Raw genomic sequence first — 24670 nt, forward strand, 5'->3', positions numbered from 1 at the left:
CGTGAGAGTAAATGAAATCTGAAAGAAAACCTTTCAAAAACCTTTTAGAAGATGTCCCTCTATGCTGTTTCTGAAGCAAATCCGTATTCAGCTCCACACACACTGAATACTTCTTTCTAAGGGTGAGAGCGGAGCCTGCACAGCGTGCGCGCTCCTGGCTGAATCCCCTGCTCTGTATGTCAGGACATCAGCAGTTTACTTCAGTCACTCAGTGCATGAGCTTGTCAAAATTAATTCTACAGGAACTTTTCTCCCAGTGCCCTATAATAGCAAGGATCCCCTTCACTCCCACACTTTATTAAGTTCACTTTCCACCTTTGAACCAGTCATGGAAGAAAAAGGTACCAGGCTCCTGTCCTCTTAATGCCCTACATTCTGTTCCATTCATGACTGTTCCTTCACACCTCCTCCAATTCCTCTCCCCGGCTGACACTACCCATCTAACTAAAATATTTACCCTCTCTTTTTCTGGTATGTGTCCCTCTTCCTTCAAGCACCATCATAACCCCTTTATTAAAAGAAACATCCCTCGACCACAACTGTTCTGCTAACTAGAGACCTGTCTCTAATCCTACCTTCATCTGTAAACTCCTGGAACTACTCTCATCTAATCTTTTGACCATTTACAACCTGTTCTCCGCGATTTCCACTCTAGAGAAACTGCCCTTACTAAAGTCTCTAATGATTTACCAACAGATAATTCTAATGGCCATTACTCCCTTCTGATTCTCTTTGACCGCTCTGCGGCATTTGATATTGTGGATCACCAATTCCTCCTTACTTTACTCTGCTCTATTGGTCTCAAAGATACCTCTCTATTTTGATTCTTCTCCTATTTCTCTGATTGTTTTTCACTGTATCTTTTGCTGGCTCCCCTTCCTTTCCTTTTCCCCTTATGTTGGGGTTGTACAGGGTTGAAAGCTAGGTCCCCTCCGCTCTTCTGTCTACATCACGCCTATTGGACAAACCGCCAGCAGATTTGGTTTTCAGTACCATCTCTATGCTGATGACACCCAATTATACATATCTTCTCCTGACATCATCCCCACATTACTACAAAATATCAGTGATTGTCTGTCCACTGTTTCTAACATAGTGTCCTCCCTGAATCTGAATCTTTCCAATACTGAACTTCTTCTTGTGGTTTCCTCTCATTAATAATCTACCTAAACCTGATATTGCCATTTCCATAGGTGGTTCTACCATAGCTCCCTTTCAGCGGGCTCGCTGTCTTGGTGTTATAGTTGACTCATATCTTTCCTTTGCTTCCTATATCCGATCACTCACTCGCTTATGTCATCTGCACTTCAAAAACACCTATAAGATCTGCTCTTTTGTTAACTTTGAAACTGCAAAACTCTTACTGTTGCTCTTTTTCATTCTTGTCTGAACAACTACAACTCTCTACTAATCGGTCTCCCTCCTACTAAACTTTCCCCTCTCAAAACTATCCTGAATGTAGCAGTCAGGTTCATATTTCTGTCCAGCTACTACAATTATGCCTCCACCCTGTGCCAGTCATTGCACTGGTTAGTGGTTACCCATCATTTATAGAATATAATATAAAATTATCACACTCACAAAGCTTTCCATAGTGCTGCACTACTTTACATCTTCTTTCTCATCTCTGTCTACCACCCTACCTATGCTCCCTGTTCTGCTACTGATGAATGCACTGCCTCAGAAAATCAGGTTAATTTCCAGTATCCACAGTTATAAGTGGATTTTTAACCTACCACAACTGTGATGCAAAGTTGTAAATGTTTCCAAATTTGTTACATTTTTTGTTGCTGGCCTGTAGTCGTATTGGACTTGCCATGAATTTCCATGCAAAACTTGTCTGCTGATGGCAAATGTTTTTGGTTGCATGGCTAGTCTGAGAATTTCAGACGGGGTAAAATGGGAGTTGCATGTTGTCAAATTCACATTTGACTTACTGCCAAAAATCCAACAGTGTAAGGCTAGGGATACATGGCAACATGTGTCATGACAAAGTTTGGCTGTAAAAACAGTTGTATCACAGACAGATAACATGAGAGTCGTAGTTTCACACAACCTACATTTGCCGTCTGTGTTGGATTTTTTTGTGACAGTTGCATTAAGGTTTCATTCAGTTAGTTGCAGGTTGCTACTTGACCCAACTGGCAATCATCTAAGGCCATGTTGCTGTGTGACACCTTAATTTTCATGTCATCTAACCAGTTTAAATGTCTAGTAATGTACTAGATTTAAACTAATACATTGCTGAATTTATCACAGCCTTCAGTCTTTTTGGGTAGAAGTCTATCAGCATGGTACATCTAGAATTATCAATCTTTGACCACTCTTACTTGCAGTAGTGCTTCAAATTTGGCAGAAATCTGTGTACAGCGCCCTCTTCAGGTCAACCCACAGGTTTTCAATTGGATTCCGTGTGGGCTCTGGCTTGGCCATTACAAAACTTCCATGGGCTTTGGGCAAAGACAATTTTTGGTTGAATTAAAATTATTCTTAGGGTTATTATCATGCTGAAAGGTAAAAATCGTCTTCATTTTCAGATTTTTAGCAGATGCCTGAAGGTAAGGTTTTGATGCAAAATTCACTGATATTTAGAACTGCTTATAATTCGCTCCACCTTGACTAAAGCCCCAGTTCCAGCTACTGAAAAGCAGCCCCAAAGCATAATGCTGCCTGCACCATTCTTCTCTGTGGGTATGACATTCTTTTGATGAGCCACAGTATTGACTTTGCACCAAACATAAGTTTTGGAATTATGGCCAAAAAGTTCAACCTTGGTCTCAGGAACTACGCAAGAGAATTCAAAAACATATCTCTAATATCAATCTAGCCAACCAAGATTTACAAAAAGGAAAAAAGATTTCCACAGTGGCAGCACATTTCCTAAATAACCATGGTGGCACACCTCATAGATTATGTGTGGTTGGTCTCCAGAAGATACAGCCTAATCCACGGTGTGGCGATTATTCCAATCAACTTTTAAAAATGGAGTCAAGGTGTATTTACACCTTGGACTCTGTGGCACCCAACGGTATTAATGAGGACCATTCCTTTACAGGTTTTCTCATAAAATAACTACATCTAGGTTAATGCATGAGGGTGACCTTACGTCTCTCTATTGTCCTTCTTGTCTGATGGTTCCTTTGTACAATCCTTTTTGACCATGTTATGGTCCTTGAATTATAGATTCCCTTTACTTCTATAGATGATTATCTTCCTGTCAATGAATAGTGTGTCTATGGGTGTTAGCATGCTCCCCATTCTCCTTGTGAACATCTCGTGTTTTTATGACTTTTTTACAGTCACTCCTTATTCATGTGTGTATATGTCTCATTCGTCATATGATAATTCTGTTACTGCTTTTTTCCCCTCCCCACCTTTCCTCCCCTTTTTTTCCCTTTTCTCTTCCTTTGCGCAGCGCATTTATACACAAACTTACTTGGATCCTCTAACAAAGTGGAAGCTTACGTTTCATATTATTGGAACGCATACTATTCTGTTCTAGCTTCACATCACTTCTGACAGGAAGTGACGCCGTTTTTGTTTGCGTTCCACCGTTACTTTAGGTGGAGCGCGTGTTATAAAGCCGGACCGGAAGTGACGTTTTGTAACATCACATGAGGATGCCCAGACGGAAACTAAGCGATTTGCGCTCCACGATTACTGCAGTGAGACGCACGCAGGGCATCTCTGTAACGACACATGAGTGTGCCCGGCCGGAAATTAAGCGCTTTGCACTTCACGATTACTGCGGTGACACGCACGCAGTGTATCTTAAGGACACATGCATCGGCTGCCACACACTATGGCGGCCTATGCATGTGTCTACCTGGGATTTAAATAATTCTAATATACTAATTAATCCACCTCAGCTGATACTTCCTCCCTGAAGCCTCCTATATTTAGACCTGGTATCACACTAAAGGATTACCCCTGACGAAGCTGCTAGTGGGCAGCGACACGCGTTGGGTTACTACAAGCAGGTATGCTTCCTTATATACTGTTGCATGTCATAGTTACAAATATTTGCATATTGGGTTGTTGATGACTAAACTTTATGGTCAGGATTATTAAATGACCTTAGTAGGCATTCTTTACTCTGACTTCTCAATAATATTTATTTATATTGCATCTTGTTCATATTCTATATACTATTGCACTTTATAGTCATATACTATTGCATTTTATAATCATGAATATTTGCACATTGGGCTGTCAATGATTTATTCTATGGTCAGTATAAATTTTGGAATCTAAAATTCTAATTGATATTATAAAGTACCTGTTGGTGCGTGTTTGGGATATCACACCCTTGCATGGGTTCCTTCCTTCTTTTTAAATGTTTTTAATGTTTTTTTGTGTGATTTAATGGTCTTGTCAAATCCTTGTCTAATAAAATATTATATTTTCATAATACAAGTATTTCTGTGTGCTCGGCTTTGTGTACCTGTGGCTTTCTCTCCCTCTCAACCTTGGTCTCATCTGACTATAGCACATTTTCGGACAAGCTTTTGGAGGACTAGATGAAGGTTTTGGCCATACATAGCCAGGCTTGGATGTTTTTCTATGTAAGAAAAGGCTTCCGTCTTGACACACTAATCCACAGGCCAGACATATGATGAATATCGTAGATTATTGTTACATGCTATATAAAACCAGTACTTGTTAAAATTCATGCAGCTCCTTTAATGTTGCTGTTTCCTCTTGGCAGCTTCCTGGACCACTTTTCTTCTTTTCTTTTGATTAGTTTTTGACATCCAGTTCTAGATAATATCACTTTTGTGACAAATTTAAGCCACTCATTGATGTCCATCTGCATAGTGTTCCGTGGTACTTAAGCCTTGGAAATTTTTTTGTACTCTTCTCTTGACTGATAACTTTCAACAATGAGATCCCTTTGCTGTGTTGTAAGCTGTTTACATACCATGTTTTTTTGCTGCAAAATGCCACTAAGGAAATGTTAAGAATATCCTACTAGAATAGCTAAACTTTAGAAGGAGTTAATCAAAGTCCCTGTAAATGATGGCAGCAGTGTACTGACTACCATTTAATATAAGTTTAAATGTGATTTGCTAATTCTGAACACAGCAATATCCCCAATTATTAGAGTGTGTTCACACTTATGCAACCACATTATTTTAGTTTTGTTATTCATATTTTCCTTATAAAATGATTTCAGTTTGTTTCTCAAATGATTTGTACAAATTATGGGGGACATTAAAGGTGAAAAAAAGTTGTGAAATAATTCTGCTTAGTATGATTTTTTATGATTTATATACTTTTCTCATTATTTTGAAGGAACTTGTATTGTAGCTACAATATTCCTCTAATTGCTGCTACTCTCATGGGCATGTATTTTCAAAGCACCTGGAAGAACTAAAATTTCCAGATCGGAAAAAGAAATGGCATTTTTAAGTAGTTAAAATAAACTGATTTTCCATATTAGCACATCAAATGTGCAAACAGTGTAAGCTAATGAAAATGGATTACAATTGATATGTAAATAAACTGAGATCCCAAATGCACACATTTTTGTATCTCCTGAAAGCTACTAAACACCTTCATCTAGTACATTTTCTTAGCATAAGGGCAAGTAGATTTACAAAATATCAGCATATTTTCATATGCATTTCAAAGCATGTTTTTATTGAATTTCTCGATATCCTAAATGTAATGTAAAGACTATACTTTTTACCACTAGTACAAGTGCAGAAATGTTCTGATTTTTAGGACTCTATATCTAATTAAACTATTTTTTTATTGATTTGAATAAGATTTCCATGTTTTCTACAAGATATTTTTGCGGTATAAAAGATTGTCTGAAAAAGTAACAAAAGTAACAAAGACCCATTTACACCTGCTGACCTCAGACATTAACCTCTTAAGGACCAGGCGATTTTTTTTTTCAATTTAGCTCTTTCATTTTTTTCCTTCCCTTCTTCGAAGAGCAATAACTTTATTTTTTTAATCAACATAGCTACAGGTGCATCTCACTAAATTAGAATATCATCAAAAAAAATTTATTTCAGTTCTTCAATACAAAAAGTAAAACTCATATATTATATAGAGTCATTACAAACAGAGTGATCTATTTCAAGTGTTGACTTCTGTTAATGTTGATGATTATGTCTTACAGCCAATGAAAACACAAAAGTCATTATCTCAGTAAATTAATATAATAAAAACCACCTGCAAAGGCTTGCTATGTGTTTAAAAAGGTCCCTTAGTCTGTTTCAGTAGACTCCACAATCATGGGGAAGACTGCTGACTTGACAGATGTCCAGAAGGCAGTCATTGACACACTAAGTAAATGCAAAGTAAATTTTGCATTTCATTTGGAAACCAAGGTCCCAGAGTCTAGAGGAAGAGTGGAGAGGCCACAATCCAAGCTGCTTGAGGTCTAGTGTGAAGTTTCCACAATCAGTGATGGTTTGGGGAGCCATGTCATCTGCTGGTGTAGGTCCACTGTGTTTTATCAAGACCAAAGTCAGTGCAGCCGTCTACCAGGAAATTTTAGAGCACTTCATGCTTCCCTCTGCCGACAAGATTTTTGGAGATGGAAATTTCATTTTCCAGCAGGACTTGGCCCCTGTCCACACTGCCAAAAGTACCAATACCTGGTTTACAAACAGCAGTAAGGCTGTGTGCCCACTATGCGTTTTTTAAGCGTTTCCGAAGCGGCAATTCCGCTGCAGAAACGCTTAAAAAACGCTTGGTAGAAGGTCTGCCATGTTCCCCAATGATAATCCGGTATGTGCTGTGCACATGCTGCAGAAATTTCCGCTGCGAATTATCACTGCCGAAAAATCCGCAGCACTACCAATTATTTTGCAGAATCACGGCGTTTTCGCCGCCATTGACTTGCATTGGACAGAATGACATCCGCATCACTGCATCTGCAGATGCGGATACCATGCGTTTCAATGTGTGGATGGTACCCGGGTTTGGAGAAGAGGAGACTCTACTCCAGACCCGGGTACCATAGTACCTGTAAAAAAAAAAAGAATAAAATAAAAAATAAATATTATACACACCTTCTTATGGCCCCCGGTGTCCTTAGTGATGCGTCCTGGCTTGCCGGCAGCTCACGATGGTCTAAAAAGGACCTGCCATGACGTCATTTAGTCATGTGACGGGTCACGCGACCGCTGACATCAGCGGTCGCGTGACCCGTCACATGAATAAATGATGTCATGGCAGATCCTTTTAGTCCACTGCGAACTGCCGGCAAGCCAGGACGCATCACTAAGGAAACCGGGGGCCATAAGAAGGTAAGTATAATATTTATTTTTTAATTTTTACCATTCTTTTACGGTCACTATATAAAAATCCATGCCGGTTGCATGGATTTATATAGTGTGACCAAGTTGACAAGCACTTTCCAAGTGATGCTAAAATCGCTTGGAAAGCTCTTGAAAACCCGCATGCGGAAATGCATGTGAAGAACGCTTCACATCCGCATGTCCCTGGCAGGAAAACGCATGTACAATCCGCATGTACAATCCGCATGTACAATCCGCATGCGTTTTTCTGCCAGGGAGATGCAGAAACGCTCAGGAAAAATCCGGAGCATTTCTGCATTGTGGGCACATAGCTTACCACTGTGGTTGACTGGCCAGCAAACTCGCCTGACCTTAACCCCATAGAGAATCTATGGAGTATTGTCAAGAAGAAGATGAGACACCAGACCCAACAATGCAGACAAGCTGAAGGCTGCTATCAAAGCAACCTGGGCTTCCATAACACCTCACAAGTGCCACAGGCTGATCGCCTCCATGCCACGCCGCATTGATGCAGTAATTGATGCAAAAGGAGCCGCGACCAAGTATTGAGGGCATTTACTGAACATACATTTCAGTAGGCCAACATTTAAAAATCATTTTTCAAGCTGTTGTTATAAAGTATTCTAATTTACTGAGATAATGACTTTTTTGTTTTCATTGGCTGTAAGCCATAATCATCAACATTAACAGAAATAAACACTTGAAATAGATCACTCTGTTTGTAATGGCTCTATATAATATATGAGTTTCACCTGTATATAAGGACTTATTTTTTTGATGAACAAGTTGCAGTTTTTAATGATACCTTCATTTTGCCATACAATGTACTGAACAATGGAAAAAAAATCGCAACTGCCATTAAATGGTGAAAAAAAGCAATTCTGCCAGAGTATTTTTCAGTTTAATTTTTACTGCGTTCATTCTATAGTAAAAGTGACCTATCGCCATTATTCTCTAGGTCAGCATGATTACGGTTATACCAAACTTACGTGTATTTTTTTTTATTAATGTAGTGAAAAGAAATTCAGAAGTCTGTGAAAAGACTAATGAAAAAAAAAACTATTTTCTTTTTTTAATTGATGGAGCTGTGTGGGAATTTTTTTTGTGTGGTGAGCTGATTGATAACATATTAGGGTAAATATGTAATTTTGATAGCTTTTTATTATATTATATGTGGTAGATGTGGTTACTGAAAAAACACAGTTCTGGCATTTCAAATTTTCAATAAGGGCTAATTTTATACTTTGGTAACCTGGACTTTTATTGTCATGGCATTTTTTACTTATTTTTTTTTCTTGGGATTTAAAGGGAGGTACCTCAAAGTTTTCTTTTTTTAAAAACTTTTTTTTTTACATAATTTTTTTAGTCCCTTTGGAAACTTGAACCTGTGATCGTCTGATTGCCCATACTATATTCTGCAATACTATGGAATTAGAGTCTACAGTATAAATTGTGGTCTCCTGTGAAGCTCAGCCTGTGGCTCGGCTTCACTTGAGTACCGAGATGGCAGCCAAGGGGGGCTTCAGCAGGTTCCCGGCTGTCATGGTTATCCCCTGGTGACCTGCTATCTCACAGTGACAACCACTCCATTTAAATGCCACTGTTAGATATTGATAGAGGTATCTGATGGTGAACAGCAGTGATTGGAGCTCAGCTCCACTTGCTACTGTTAGAGACAGATGCTGGCTATGTAAGATAGCTGGCAACTACCACATGTGGAGGGAGCTCCGCTCCAGAGCCCGCCCCACACTTGAGGACCCCAGCACTGACGTAAAGGTAGGTCCTGTTTAATGGCATGTTTAGGCAGACCGACCAGAATTCTATGTCTACAGAGCAATCGTCAATACGAATATCATTGGCACATCTGTTTTACAGGACGAAGTGCTGCTAATCATTTTATTGTTGTGTTTATACAAGTCGATAAGAGGAACAAGTGTCCTAACAAGCGCTCATCACAGATTATTAGCTTGTCATATTAGCCTCAACTGTCATTTACATTTTTTTTTTACATAAGATATTGACTTGTCTGAAGATTTATTCGTCCGTAATCAGGGTGCTAGATGGGATTGCCAACTGTCCATTAAAATATAGCACTTTTCCCCACTGTCTACCGATTGCGGAAGCAAAGGGGCAGAGATACTGGGCAGAACTTTGAGTCCCTTCATCTCCTCAGAGACCCACAGGTCTCTATGAATTCATACACCACAAACCTAATTTACTTCAAGAAGCAAACTGAATGGATACATTTACCTTTAACTTGCAAAATAAGATTTAAAATTCTGATAACTTGATTATGAAAGACACCATGTTCTTATTGCACTTTTAGACCTATTTCACAAATCCATGAATCATAGACTTTTCTAAGATCAGAAAACTCAGCCCAATTGCTGAGTTTTGAGGTTTAAGCTAGCTGCTTCCTAGAAATATACCGTACTGGTTTAAAGTTTGGACACACCTATTCATGTAATGGTTTTCCTTGTTCTTATTGGAGTGTGCACATTGTACATTCAGACTGAAGGCAGTAAATCCACAAAGGCACACATATGGAGACATGAAGCAAAGAAACATTTGGAAAACACCAGAAAATGTGTTAAACCTTAGTTTCCTCAAAGTACCCCCTTCTTACTCTGATAACAGCTTTACGCCCTCTTGGCATTCTCTCAAGCAGCTTCATCAGGTCATCACCTAGAATGGCTTCCAATGAACAGATATGCCTTGTCAAGAATTCATTTGTGGAATCACTAGCCTTCAGAAAGTATTAATGACCATCAGATGTGTTTCACAGTGGCAGTTGCTGAGTCATTTTACACAACTGTTCTAAATCAGAATATGGCAAGAACCACTCAACTAAGCAAAAAGAAATGACAGTCCATCATTAATTTAAGACATTAAGGTCAGTAAATCCAGAAAGTTGCTAGAGCCTTGAAGGTATTTTCAAGTGTAGTCATTAAAACAACTATGATAAAACAAGCTCTCATGAGAAGACTGGCCCAGATTTCCTCTGCTGCAGAGGATAAGTACATCAGAGTTACCAGCCTTAGAAACTGAAAATTGGCAGCATCTCCCATAACAGCCATCATAAATGATGCACAGAAATCAAGTAGGAGACACATCTCAACATCAGTTGTCCGAAGGAGACTGCAAGCAACAGGCATTTATGGTCAAATTACTGCAAAGAAGCCAGTGCTGAGGACTATTAACAAGAAGTGACTTGCTTGGTTCAAGTGCTACAAAGACACAAGGACTGGACATTAGATCAGTGAAAATCTGTACTGTGGCCTGATTAATTAAAATTTGAGATTTTTGGTACTAACTGCAATGTCTTTGTGAAAATCAGCAAAGGTTAGTGGGTGGTTTCTACATTTGTGGAGCTCCCTCTGAAGCATGGGGTGAAAGTTGTGATGGTGTGGGGGTGCTTTGCTGGTGACATTGTTGGTGATTTATTCCAACTTAAAGAGACACCCAGCATGGCTACCACAGCATTCTGCAGCAACATGCCATCCCATCTGGAAGGCACTTAGTGGAATACTGGAACCATTGTTTGTGTTGCACAAGACAATGACTCAAAACCACCTCCAGACTATGTAAAGGCTATGTGACCAAGAAGGAGAGTGACCAAGAGAGAGAGGGACGAAGTGCTGCGTCAGATAGCATGGTCTCCACAATCACCCAACCTCAATTTAATTGAGATTTTGGGATGTATTGGAACGCAAAGTGAAGGCAAAGAAGCCAAACAGTGCTCAGCACCTCTGGAAACTCCTTCAAGACTGTTTGAAAGCCTCCAGGTAACTATGTGAAAGAGCTTGTTTAGAGATTGCACAGGGGGGAGTACAGCTTTCATCAGAGTAAAAGAGGGGAACTTTGAGGAATCTAAGGTTAAACACATCCTGGTTTGTCTCACACGTGTTTCTTTTCTTCTTGTTTTCATGTGTTTGTGTTTTTCTGCTTTCAGTCTGAATTTACAATGTGTACATTCTAATAGAAACAAGGAAAACCATTACATGAGCAGGTGTGTCCCAACATTTGACTTGTAGTGTATAAAGCAGCTAGCTCAGGTTGGGAGACCCAGCAGTTTGGCCGGCTTTTCTGATCCGTGCATGGACCATGTCTCACTGATGTGCGCAGCCGGCCTTATACTTAAATTCTATTGTGTTGTTATTCTCATGTGTATCCAGCTATATCAGATGCAAATATTAGGTTAGTAGTTATACAGGGTAATGTTGGAGGATTGTGTGAGGGTATGACTGTGAATAAACACTAAAGGAACAATTACAAATCCCCTTGATGACTCTGCATTACATGATGTAGCCATTTTAATTCACAACACATGATCTGCTTCCAAGATTTGACTTGATTAACAAACATTGAGTCATAAGATCCAAGCTCATATATCACTACTTCATTTATGTTACTTAAACAGGACTTCAGGCCTTTTTCTACTGGATCTGAGGTTTAAAATGTAATCCCCAATCCAAACATGGAGTTTCCCATCTTCCTGAGGATCACTCCTGATAAAAGGAAACCGTCAAACAGACTTGAGACATGGAGCAAGCTCATTCATCAATGTATTACTCAAAACCTCACATATATTAATTGCACATTATTTAAACAGGAGCAGATGCAGTTGGACAGAAGAACCACCGCTGACCATACGGCTGTGCCGTTTACTCCTGTCCTTGTATACAGTATATATTGTTATATTGTAAATCTGCGGTCAGCAGGACTTGAATGTACTGTACTTGCTACAAATGTCTAGTTAGGACACACATGTAGGTGTAAAATCAAGTGTTGAGCGAGCATGCTCGACACTGCTTGGTACTCGCCCGAGCATCTCACTACTCGGGATGTTCGGCGAGCACCGAGCATTTTTGGGTTACTCGGGCGGGAGCTCGGGTCTCCGCCCTGCACGTTTGGCGCTCTTTACAGAGCCAATGAACATGCAGGGATTGCCAGCCAGTCACTGTAATGCCGCAGCCATGTTTGTTGTGGGCATTACAGTGATTGGCTGGCTGCACAGCGTCACCTCGAGTATTTAAAACCGGGCGCCGCCATCTTGGACACAGTCGCTCCGGATCAGACAGTGTAGGGAGAGTGCTGCTGAGCTAGGGAGAGATTTATACTGCGAAATAGGTAGTGTAAGGTCTCTAAAGCCTGCAAAATCAAACAAACACTCCTTCTCAGGACTAATATCCATCCCAGATATCAGGCAGGCAGGCTGTATAGGAGACGCAGTGGTTATACGAACAAACACTGCATTACAGTCCTGTGTGCTGCTGCTGCTCAAATTGCAAGACTTAGCCCCAGGTCTCAAGGGCCAGGAAAAATCCTTTTTTTTCATCTAAATCCTCTTTTTTTTTTTCCTCAGTCAGACTGTACAAATACTCGTCTTATTAACCTTTTGGTATCCCCCCCCCCAAAAAAAAAAAATTGAGTGTGTCTGTGAGTGTTCAGACACAAATATATCTGTTTAAAAGAGTCTGGTTTCGGCCAGATAACTAGAACTGTGGTTTTGCAGTTCCACGGTTCAAATCTCTGTATTATCCACTTTTTTGCCTTTTTTCCATAGAAAAAAAACAGTTTGAGTGTCTCGCTGACTGTTCAGACACAAATATATCTGTTTAAAAGATTCTGGTGTAGGCCAGAGAAATAGAACTGTGCTTTTCCTCTTCCACGGTTCAAATCTGGGTGTTATCCACCTTTTTGCCTTTTTTCCATTAAAAAAAAACAGTTTGAGTGTCTCGCTGACTGTTCAGACGCAAATATATCTGTTTAAAAGATTCTGGTGTAGGCCTGAGAACTAGAACTGTGGTTTTCCTCTTCCAATGTTCTAATCTCCTTTTTATTACCCTTTTGCCATTGATAGTGTGAGTGTAAGCTATTTTACTTCATTTACAATGGGCAAGGCACGTAGCAAGGGACGTGGAACTGGACGTTCTGGTGAGGGTGCATGCAGAGGACGGGGCCGTGGCCAAGGTGAAAATGTGCCACAACCAACATCCACATCTTCTCGCTCCCAGTTCTTGACCGAATTACTATGGAAGTACACAACAACACCACTATTGCGAACTGATCAGTGTGAACAGGTTATTAATTGGATAGCAGATAATACTTCCAGTCACCTGGGCACCACCACCTCCGGTCTGTCTTCCACACGGTCAAGTCTTAGTAGCTGTGAGTCTCGACCGCATACTCCTCCTCATCCTGATGCTCCTTCCTCCCACCATGCCGAGTGTCGTCAGACAGCAACTGATCCCACAGTTGGACACTCTGAAGAGCTGTTCACTGGTCCATTTCCATATTTGGGCCCCTCGCCTGCTCCGCTTGAAGTGGTGGAAGAGGAGATCCCATGTAGCGATGGCCAAATATTTGAACAGCCACGGCCACAGGAAGGCGACGCTGGCAATTTGTCACAAGAGGTGGATGATGACGAGACACAATTGTCACGAAGTGAGGAGGAGGACCGTGGTGCGGAAGTGGAAGAGGAGGAGGTGGTGGATAATCTAGTAACTGACCCAACATGGCAGGAGGACACGCAGAGCGAGGCCAGCAGCACACAGGGGGAGGGAGGCAGAGTACCCCAACAGGCAGGAAGAAGCAGTGTGGTGGCCGCAGACAGAAGGCAGGCAACCATTCTCCGTAACACCAACACGAGGGACGTTGCTAGTACAACCGGTAGGTCTTCCAGAGTCTGGAATTTTTTTAAAGACTCAGCTGATAACCCCAAAAAGGACATTTGTGCCACCTGCCAGGCCAGCATCAGCAGGGGTGACAAAACTACCAGCCTGACCACCACCAGCATGATCAGGAACATGTCAGCAAAGCACCCAACTTTGTGTGGCGAACCCGAGGGTCCACGACCAGTGTCAGCGGGTGTCACCACTGCTTCTTCCACTGTTGTACGTGTATGAGAACCCCCTGTTGTGCGTGCAAGGCAATCCCCTGTCCATACTGCATGCAAAGATACCCCCTTCTCTCAGTCTTCACTTGTTATGGCAGTTTCTCAAGAAACAGCATCCACGTCCACGTCCCACCGCAGCGTTCAATTGTCCATATCCCAGACCTTTGAACGAAAGCGCAAATTCGCAGCCAACGCCCCACAGGCCACAGTCCTAAATTCGCACATTTCACGACTGCTTGCGTTGGAAATGCTGCCTTTTAGGCTGGTGGAGACGGAATCCTCTCGCAACCTTATGGTGGTGGCCGTCCCTCGGTACTCGGTCCCCAGCCGACACTATTTTGCCCGGTGTGCCGTCCTCGCACTACACAAGCACGTGTCCCAAAACATCTGCCGTGCCCTCAACAACGTAGTTACTGGGAGAGTCCACCTGACAACGGACACGTGGACAAGTGCTTGTGGCCAGGGACGATACATCTCCCTGACGGCACACTGGGTAAACATAGTGGAAGCCGGGACCCAGTCGGACCTTGGGACGGAACACATCCTCCCCACACCGAGGATTGCGGGCCCTATGTCAGTCAGAGTTGCCCCCACAGTGTACAGCTCCTGCGCATCATCCTCCTCCTCATGTTCAGCCTCCATCTCAGATATCACCACATCAGTTACAAGCTGGAAGCACTGCAGTACTGCTTCAGCCAAGCGGCAACAGGCTGTGCTGAAACTCATAAGCTTAGGTGATAAACCTCACACTGCTTGTGAGTTGTGGACGGCTGTGAAAGAGCAGGCAGATCTGTTGCTGAGACTGCTGAACCTACATCCAGGCATGGTCGTGTGTGACAATGGCCGTAACCTGGTGGCGGCTCTGAGGCGAGGCGAGAATCACACACGTACCATGCTTGGCTCATGTGCTTAACCTCGTGGTTCAGCGGTTTCTTAAATCGTACCCCGAGTTGCCAGATCTGCTCGTCAAAGTACGCCGCCTGTCAGCTCATTTTCAGAAGTCGGCTACAGCTTCCGCCGTCCTTGTAGTGTTGCAGCAGTGTTTGCAGCTTCCGGCACACCGACTGGTGTGTGATGTCCCCACACGTTGGAACTCTACCCTCCACATGTTGCAAAGGATTTGTGAGCAGAAGAGAGCAGTTGTGGAATACCAGCTGCAACAAGGCCGTCGATGTTCAGGTCAGACTCCACGCATAAGACCTCAGGAGTGGACCTGGATGTCTGACATATGTACCATCCTGACAAACTTTGAGGAGTCCACCAAGATGGTGAGTGGCAATGACGCCATCATTAGCGTCAGCATCCCACTTGTCTGTGTTTTGCAACGCTCTCTGCAGAGAATTAAAGAGGAGGCATTTGTTGCCAGAGTATGATGAGATGGATCAAGAAGCCGTAGCGGGCGATTACACACAGCCCAGCCTCATCTCATCCCAATGTGCATTGGGGGACAATAAGGGAGAGGAGGAGGAGGAGGAAGAAGAGGAGCTGGTATCATGCGCTGTAGACGGTAGTACCTGTAAACTGTCATACCGTCGGTTCAGCGTGGGTGGCCTGAGGACAGGGGGGAGGAGGAGAGGAGGAGGAGGAGAGCATGGTCAGTCGTCATCTTGGTGAGGACACGGAAGTCTTGCCCGTTACCAGTCTGGCACGCATGGCTGACTTTATGTTACGCTGCCTTAACCGTGACCTTCGTGTTGTCAAAATGTTGGGTGACAGTCATTACTGGTTGGTGACACTTTTAGACCCCCGCTACAAGGAGAACTTTCACTCTCTTATTCCTGAGGTGGAGAGGTCTACAAAAATGGGGCAGTACCAGAAGGCCCTTGCTGCAGAACTGTTAAAAAAATTCCCATCTGAACACGCTAGCGGCAGAGGTCACAGTTCGTTGCCCAACCAAGGCGTACAGGCGAGAGAGACGCAACTCCAATCCAGCAGAAGCTGGGGAGCACTGTCAACGTTCTGGGACAGTTTTCTGAGACCCGTCCAGCTTACAGGCCCTGAGGCGCGGGGTACTCTCACAAGGAGTGGAAAGTTTCAAAAGATGGTGAGGGAGTACCTTGCCGACCGTACCAACGTCCTCTGTGATTCCTCTGTGCCTTTTAATTATTGGGTATCCAAGCTGGACACTTGGAATGAACTCGCTCTGTACGCCTTGAGGTCCTGGCCTGCCCTGCTGCTAGCGTGTTATCGGAGCGTGTTTTTAGTGCCGCTGGGGGAATTATAACTGATAAGCGCACTCGCCTGTCAACTGATAATGCTGACAAGCTGACCCTTATCAAAATGAACAAGGGCTGGATTGGGCCAGACTTCTCATCACCACCAAATGACAGCAGAGTAACATAAAGTCAAATCCACTGTGTTATTTCGGGAGGTGTATTCCCATGCACCGCTTCACACCCACACATGGGTATACGCTTCCTCATTTTGGCTGTTTTTTGCTCTTCTCCTTATCCTCAGCCTCCACCACCACTATACCACCAGGGTGACCGTGGTCCATGTTGCCAGCATTGCAAGTTCCTCCGTCCCAATTTTTGGCAGCTTTTGCTTGGAAGGCATAGGCAAAGACTATGGGAGACCCACTCCCCAATAATGGGAATAATGTTTTTAATATGCTGTACTGCATGGCTCTTGTAAGGGGCATTGCAAGTTCCTCTGTCCTAATTTTTGGCAGCTTTTGCTTGGAAGGCATAGGCAAAGACTATGGGAGACCAACTCCCCAATAATGGGAATAATGTTTTTAATATGCTGTACTGCATGGCTCTTGTAAAGGGCATTGCATGTTCCTCCGTCCTAATTTTTGGCAGCTTTTGCTTGGAAGGCATAGGCAAAGACTATGGGAGACCCACTCCCCAATAATGGGAATAATGTTTTTAATATGCTGTACTGCATGGCTCTTGTAAGGGGCATTGCAAGTTCCTCAGTCCTAATTTTTGGCAGCTTTTGCTTGGAAGGCATAGGCAAAGACTATGGGAGACCCACTCCCCAATAATGGGAATAATGTTTTTAATATGCTGTACTGCATGGCTCTTGTAAGGGGCATTGCAAGTTCCTCCATCCTAATTTTTGGCAGCTTTTGCTTGGAAGGCATAGGCAAAGACTATGGGAGACCCACTCCCCAATAATGGGAATAATGTTTTTAATATGCTGTACTGCTTGGCTCTTGTAAGGGGCATTAAAATCGTCTTGTTAAGCTACTGTGACCTCCACTTCTCTTCCAAGGGTCATTGAAATTGTCTTTTTATTCCACTGGGACCTCCACCACTCTTCCAAGGGGCACTGATATTGTCTTTTTATTCCACTGGGACCTCCACGTCTCTTCCAAGGGGCATTAAAACCGTCTTGTTAAGCTACTATGACCTCCACGTCTCTTCCAAGGGTCATTGATATTGTCTTTTTATTCCACTGGGACCTCCACCACTCTTCCAAGGGGCATTGATATTGTCTTTTTATTCCACTGGGACCTCCACATCTCTTCCAAGGGGCATTAAAACCATCTTGTTAAACCACTCTGAACTCCACGTCTCCTCCAAGGGGCATTAAAACCATCTTGTTAAACCACTCTGAACTCCACGTCTCTTCCAAGGGGCATTAAAATTGTCTTGTTAAGCTACTGTGACCTCCACGTCTTTTCCAAGGGGCATTAAGACCGTCTTGTTAAACCACTCTGAACTCTACGTCTCTTCCAAGGGACATTAAAATCGTCTTGTTAAGCTACTGTGACCTCCACGTCTCTTCCAAGGGTCATTGATGTTGTCTTTTTATTCCACTGGGACCTCTACCACTCTTCCAAAGGGCATTGATATTGTCTTTTTATTCCACTGCGACCTCCACGTCTCTTCCAAGGTTCATTGATATTGTCTTTTTATTCCACTGGGACCTCCACCACTCTTCCAAGGGGCATTGATATTGTCTTTTTATTCCACTGCGACCTCCACCACTCTTCCAAGGGGCATTGATATTGTCTTTTTATTCCACTGTAACCTCCACCACTCTTCCAAGGGGCATTGATATTGTCTTTTTATTCCACTGGGACCTCCATCACTCTTCCAGGGGGCATTGATATTGTCTTTTTATTCCACTGGGACCTCCACGTCTCTTCCAAGGGGCATTAAAACCGTCTTGTTAAGCTACTGTGACCTCCATGTCTCTTCCAAGGGGCATTAAAACCATCTTGTTAAACCACTCTGAACTCCACAGCTCTTCCAAGGGGCATTGAAATGTTGTTTTTAATTACCTCTAACGTCCACGACTCTTCCAACCGGCATTGCATTTCCTCCTAATTTTAGTCAGCTTTTGCTTTTCAATGCATAGGCGAACACTCTGGGAGACCCACTCCCCAATAATGGGTAGAAGTTTTTTAGTACGCTGTAATCCACGTCTGTTTCAAGGGGCATTGCAGTTCCTCATAATTTTTGGAAAGCCTTCCATTCACTGCTTAGGCCAACAGTGTACAGGAGACCCAGTTGCTATAAATAGAAAAAACGGATTAGTTAAGGCCCTCTGACCTCCATGTCACTTCCAAGGGGCATTGGAGTGCCTCGAAATTTTTGGTAGGCATTGCACTCACTGTATGCCCTATAACTGTGTAGCTGAACTGCTCCTTTTGGTACAGAAACATATCCTACAAGACATGTGTGGTTGACTGGCCTGATATTGATGTGAATGGTCCCTGTTTCTCCTGCTCTTTCTCCTTTGCCACCACCTCATCCATCATTCATCACCTGAAGCTTTGTTTTAACGGGAGTCATAGAACTGGGATAGTAGCAGGAAAACATCCAGCAATCCTCGGAGGAGGTAGGATATGCGCCAAAACGCTGACCACCTCAGGCCTAGCCGCTACTACATACACGCTCTTGCATTCCAAGGAACAGAAAGCTAAGGAGATGGATGGCCTCATGATCATGAATAATTTACTCGTTGTGTAGGAGGCCGACCACTGCTGCTGTCTACCTTCTGAACTTTGTGTTGAAGCCTGATTGACCCAGGACCCGCAATCCTCTATGTCTGGAGGACGTGTTGCATCCCAGTGTCCAACTGTGCCCCGGCTTCCACAATATTAACCCAGTGTGAAGGCGTCAGTGAGATGGACCATCCCTGGCCACATTCACTTGTCCACGTGTTTGTGGTTAGGCTGTCCTTCCCACTAAATGCACTGGGGAGGGCACAGGTAATGTTTTGGTATGCGCGCTTGTGTATAAGGCGCACTGGGACAAATAGGGGCGGCTGGGGACCGTTTATGGACACCCGGCCTCCCTCTGGCGGCTGGAGACCAAGCGTGGACACCCGGCCGCCGGGCGGCTGGGGACTGAGTATGGATACCAGGCCACCGATGCTGCCATGACGTGGTGGCCAGATTCCGCCTCCACATGCCTAAAAGGCCCAATTTCAAGTGCAAGCAAGCAAGCAGTATGGTATTGCCTCCTGGGGGTGGGCGGGTGGCAGGCTGCATACTTGCACTTGCATTGCAAGGAATGGGGGAGGTTCAATTGAACACTGCCCTGGGACAAGGACTTGAACGGGGATAGTTGCAAGTCTGCAACGACAGGTGCAGGGCGGGAGTCATCTTCGCATGTGCCATGGTGTGCACACACTACAGCGGAATAGGCTGTCCTTCCCACTAAATGCACTGGGGAGGGCACAGGTAATGTTTTGGTATGCGCGCTTGTGTATAAGGCGCACCGGGACAAATAGGGGCGGCTGGGGACCGAGTATGGACACCCGGCCGCCCCCTGGCGGCTGGGAACCGAGTGTGGACACACGGCCGCCAGGCCGCTGGGGACTGAGTATGGATACCAGGCCGCCGACGCAGCCATGACATAGTGGCCGGCGTCTGCCTCTACAAGCCTAAAAGGCCTCATTTCAAGTGCAAGCAAGCTAGCAGTATGGTATTGCAGCCTGGGGGTGGGTGGGGGGCAGGCTGCATACTTGCGCTTGCATTGCAAGGAATGGGGGAGGTACAATTGAACACTGACCTGGGACAAGGACTTGCACGGGGATAGTTGCAAGTCTGCATCTTCTGATGCGGCAAGGATCACTTCTGATGGGCACACTTTTAGGCAGTGACCTGGTTGTCAGAGATGCTTCCAGGGATCTTCCCCATGCTGTTCCCATGTCTTTTCAGCACTTTATGCATGTGTCACACAGCACATGGCCAGATAAGGTTGTAAAATGTTAAAATGACATTTCCCGGTGAATGCATTTGTCACAGTTGAAAGCAATACAAAAGTGCAAAAGCGCATAAAAAATGCTACTTGTGAACATAGCCCAAGATGTGGAGGAGTATTTTTGTTTTTGGTTATTTATTTTACCTTATACACAAGTTTTTACCCTGGAAAGGATGTTCCTTAACATATTTCACAGGAAAACAATTTCAGTTTCGTTTTTGAACGTTTTATTGTGAGCCCGTAAAAGTGGCTTAATACCGAGGACCACGTTGTTGACAGCAGTGACCTGGGGGTCAGAAATGCTTCCTGGGGCGATCCCCATGCTGTCCCCATGTGATTTGAGCACTGTCACTATAGTTTTGGGCACTTTTTAGGCTTTCTACAGACTGCCGGGGGTGCCGCCGCAAAAATGTTCGGGTCTCCCATAGACTAACATTGGGCTCGTTGCTCGGGTCGAGCACCCGAGTATCACGGTGAGCTCGGCCCGAGCTTCGAGCACCCGAGCATTTTAGTGCTCGCTTAACACTAGTAAAATCCCAATTACCTCCAGCGCTGATCAGTAGCTGTGATCTGTATCCTTGCACTATATTTGTTGCAGAATTTTTTGTGATTTGCTAATTTCTTTGAATAAGGCCTGCAGGAATCCATGTGCTTCATGCCGAAACAACCAATATTAACCAATAGAACTGATTAATTATCAGTCATAGAAATTTGTATCAAATCTCCCTAATAGGGCTACAAATATATTTTTATTTAAAAAAAAAAGTAAATACAAGATTTACAAAGAAACAGTTAAAAAAAAGTCCTCAAACACTCAAAACATTTACTTTTTATTTATCTCAACACCCATTTTAGCCCATACAATAAAGTTAGATCCTATATTAATTTAAAAGGTTATTGGTTCAAAACAATGGCAAACAGAACTATCATATACTTACCCAAAAATTAAGCCTGAAAAAATATGTTCTCAAATACCCATAAAAATAAAAAACATATGGCTGATGGAATGAGCGAGGGCAGAAATTAATATAAGTCTCTTGGCCCTTAAAGGCATTGTCCCAACTAAAGGCTCATGCAGACGTCCGTGCAAATCGGTCCGAGATTGGACCACAATGCACGAACTGGCCGCGGCTCTCTCAAGTGCGGGACAGCCTAATAGAAATACATGAATCTGTCACGCTTGGGTCAGGAGACTTGCAGCAAGTCCTTCCATTAGTGTTCTGATCTTGGACCGATGTGCACGGATGTCTGAATGAGCCTTAAGCTTTCGGACTACTCAGGTCTCTTCATCAGGCATAGAAGACTTGAGTAGTCTTGAAGGCTTGCTAATTCTTACCATCTTTTCAGTTAGCCATTAAAAGGTATCAACCATTGAGGAATTTTAATATTTTTCAATCTTCTGGCTGACATGGTACAAAGATATATATTTTTCCTAATCTCTGACAGTTGCATTTAATGTGCACAAACATTGGCACATGCCATTTGCTCAAACTGTGGCGCATGCTTTTGCCCCCACCCAGATGTGATAGCGGAGGGCAGATGAGTTGTGAAGGGAACTAAAAGGTAGAGAAGAAAAACGTTTTTAAAAATATGGAAAAAATAAATATAAAAATGAAATGTAAAAAAAAAAAAATCACCTCCCCCTTTCCGATCTATCAAAATCTAAAATTAATTAAAAAAAAAAGGCTGTAAAATCAAATCGCAAAAAACTATTGCAGAATTGCATTTTTTTGCTCAATTTCACCCTAGTTTTTTCCTGTTTTTCAATACACTGAATGGTAAAATGAATGGTGTCATTCAAAACTACGACTGGTCCCATAAAAAAACAAGCGCTCTATGTACAGAGAAAAAAAAGGTTATGGCTCTTGGAAAAATGGGAGTAAAAAAAAAGCGCAAAAACTGAAAATCGCCATATTGGGATGTGGTCAAGACAGTATTTACAAAAATAATATGGTAATTGTGAAATGGGACTGAAAAAATTGCTTACGTTGAAAAAACATGGTAGTCACCTAAAGAGGCCCCAGGGCCAGCAAAGTGTGCAGGGAGCAGTAGCAAACCAGACATTGTATATGGAGGATAGTGCCCCATTCCTTCGCTTGCTAAATATGTTTCCCTTTTGTTTTCACAGGAAGACGCAGACAGTATTTGTTGCCAGGAGCAGATCAACCGATCCATTTACTGGGCAGATGGCTTTGTTTTTGTGTTTTCAATCACAGACTACAATAGCTACCGAGTGATTAGACCCTTATATCAGCACTTACGGAAAATCCACCCAAACACCAAAATCCCACTGCTATTAGTAGGAAATAAAGCTGATCTCTTAAGGGCCCGGCAGGTAGAATCTGATGAAGGGGTCCAACTAGCCAATGAACTGACTGGCACATATGCTGAAGTATCTGCCAGAGAAAATTATGAAGGGGTGTATGGAGCATTTTACCAGCTTTGTCAGGAGGTTGGTAAGATGATTTTCAGTTGTAATGGAGAAAAGCGAAGAGGACTCCATCTTGTGCGCCCAAGGTCTCCCAACATGCAAGACCTGAAAAGACGTTTTAAGCAAGTATTATCCTCTAAGGTTAAGTCTACCACTACTCTCTGACCACTGCCAGGATTGCACAATGAACTATCACATATCAGATGTATTCATCAATTCAACTTTTTCACCTGAAAGTTTTTCTCTGCAAATTGCGCTGGATACAATTTGTGTCATTTTGCATTTATGGTTTACTAAAAAATTACTATTATTTGTGGAATGATAAAAGCAACATGGATTAAGTTAATTATGTGGCTATACTTAAGGGATTTTCTCATCCTGTTGAACAGGAGCACACCACTCCTCTGCCTCCTTGGCTTCCTGCTTGCCAGGGGCTGATTAATTGGCATCATTGTACTGCTGGCCTGACCTATGTGCCTACAATGCAGCAAATGGAGGTAGCTTTGCCTCACCAGCATCGGAGGATTGTGGTTCCACTGAAGCTGGTTGGATCCAGTGATCTGATCAGCTTCAGAGCAGTGCTGACAAGCTCCATTGGAGAGAGCTTTTAAAGAAGCACTCCTTCTCCCATCAAAGTTTTAATCCTCTTAACATATTGCAGTTATATCATATAGCACTGTGTACTTACAATTGCTCATTTTGTCTTTCTACCCAGTTAATTATTCTCTTTTCCATGACGTATATGGAATCACGTGATTAAAAAATGACTAGCCAAATCCTTCTAAGCTCTATGTAGAAACAGGAGGTCAATTTTCCCTGTGTGAGTCATGAGTCACTACTAGAGTCCCTGGCAGGGAAGGGGAGGGAACAGCTGGATCAAGAGTTGAAGAGGGGGATGATAAATGCAGGGACAAGAGACTTCCTGTATCTGAGCAGAATTTACTGGGTAGAGAGGCAAAACAAGCAATTGTAAGTACACAGTGCTATATAATATGATGACTGCATATTTGTTGGGAGGAGTGCTTATTTAAGTGTGGCATTCTTTGCTTAGGACATTGGCCACCACTGATACACTGCAGCAGTGGTCTGTAACCTAGGCAAAGACCAGTAAACAATCATTATTCTTGTGAACGGAGCAGATTTTCAAGAACAAGTAAATTGCAAACATGATTGTTTTTACAAGCACTTTACAATTTTATCCCATGTAAGATTAAAAGACATCCCCTTTAAATATACCTATTATATACACATTATTGAAGCAGCTATTTTGTAGACTCCTGTTTATTACATCAGTTCACTTCTTGATTATGACATCACTAGAGTAGGCCATGTATAGACCGGTTGTCTCCTGTGGATGACCCGATTCATTGATAGGACTGAAAATAGTTTAATAAGCAAGTTCTCTAAAATATTTGCTAATGGCAACAATTGTTGGCAGAATCAGTAATCCCAACAGATTCAAAGACAGGCAGACATCGTAGTGTCCTTCTGTGATAGATATTTGGCCATCAGAAGACACAAGTGACTCTACAACCCCTGGCAAAAATGAAATCACTGGGCTCGGAGGATGTTTATTCAGTTGTTTAATGTTGTTGAAAAAAAGCAGATCACACACATGGCACAAAACTAAAGTCATTTCAAATGGCAACTTTATGGCTTTAAGAAACACTAAAAGAAATCAAAATAAAAAATGTGGTACTCAGTAAGGGTAATTTTTTTCAGACCAAGCAGAGGGAAAAAATTATGGAATCACTCAATTTTGAGGAAAAAATTATGGAATCATGAAAAACAAGCACACAAAAGAACACTCAAATACATCACTAGTATTTTGTTGCACCACCTCTGGCTTTAATAACAGCTTGCAGTCTCTGAGGCATGGACTTAATGAGTGACAAGC

General features: G+C 42.9%; 1 protein-coding gene across 2 annotated transcripts in view; it reads left to right on the forward strand.

Annotated features, from left to right (window-relative positions):
• Window positions 1-24364, forward strand: part of LOC141154701 (ras-like protein family member 11A-like) — a 71318-nt gene extending 46954 nt beyond the window's left edge. For both annotated transcript variants that reach the window (XM_073641039.1, XM_073641040.1), the window contains one exon: window positions 22471-24364. In XM_073641039.1, the coding sequence (XP_073497140.1) occupies window positions 22471-22938 (468 nt within the window). In that variant the 3' untranslated portion in view covers window positions 22939-24364. The remainder of the gene's footprint in view (window positions 1-22470) is intronic.
• Window positions 24365-24670: the final 306 nt, after the last annotated feature.

The sequence above is a fragment of the Phyllobates terribilis genome, unplaced genomic scaffold (genome assembly GCF_046119375.1).
Source record: "Phyllobates terribilis strain yellow unplaced genomic scaffold, ASM4611937v1 Scaffold_7__3_contigs__length_470593459, whole genome shotgun sequence".
Lineage (NCBI taxonomy): Eukaryota > Metazoa > Chordata > Amphibia > Anura > Dendrobatidae > Phyllobates > Phyllobates terribilis.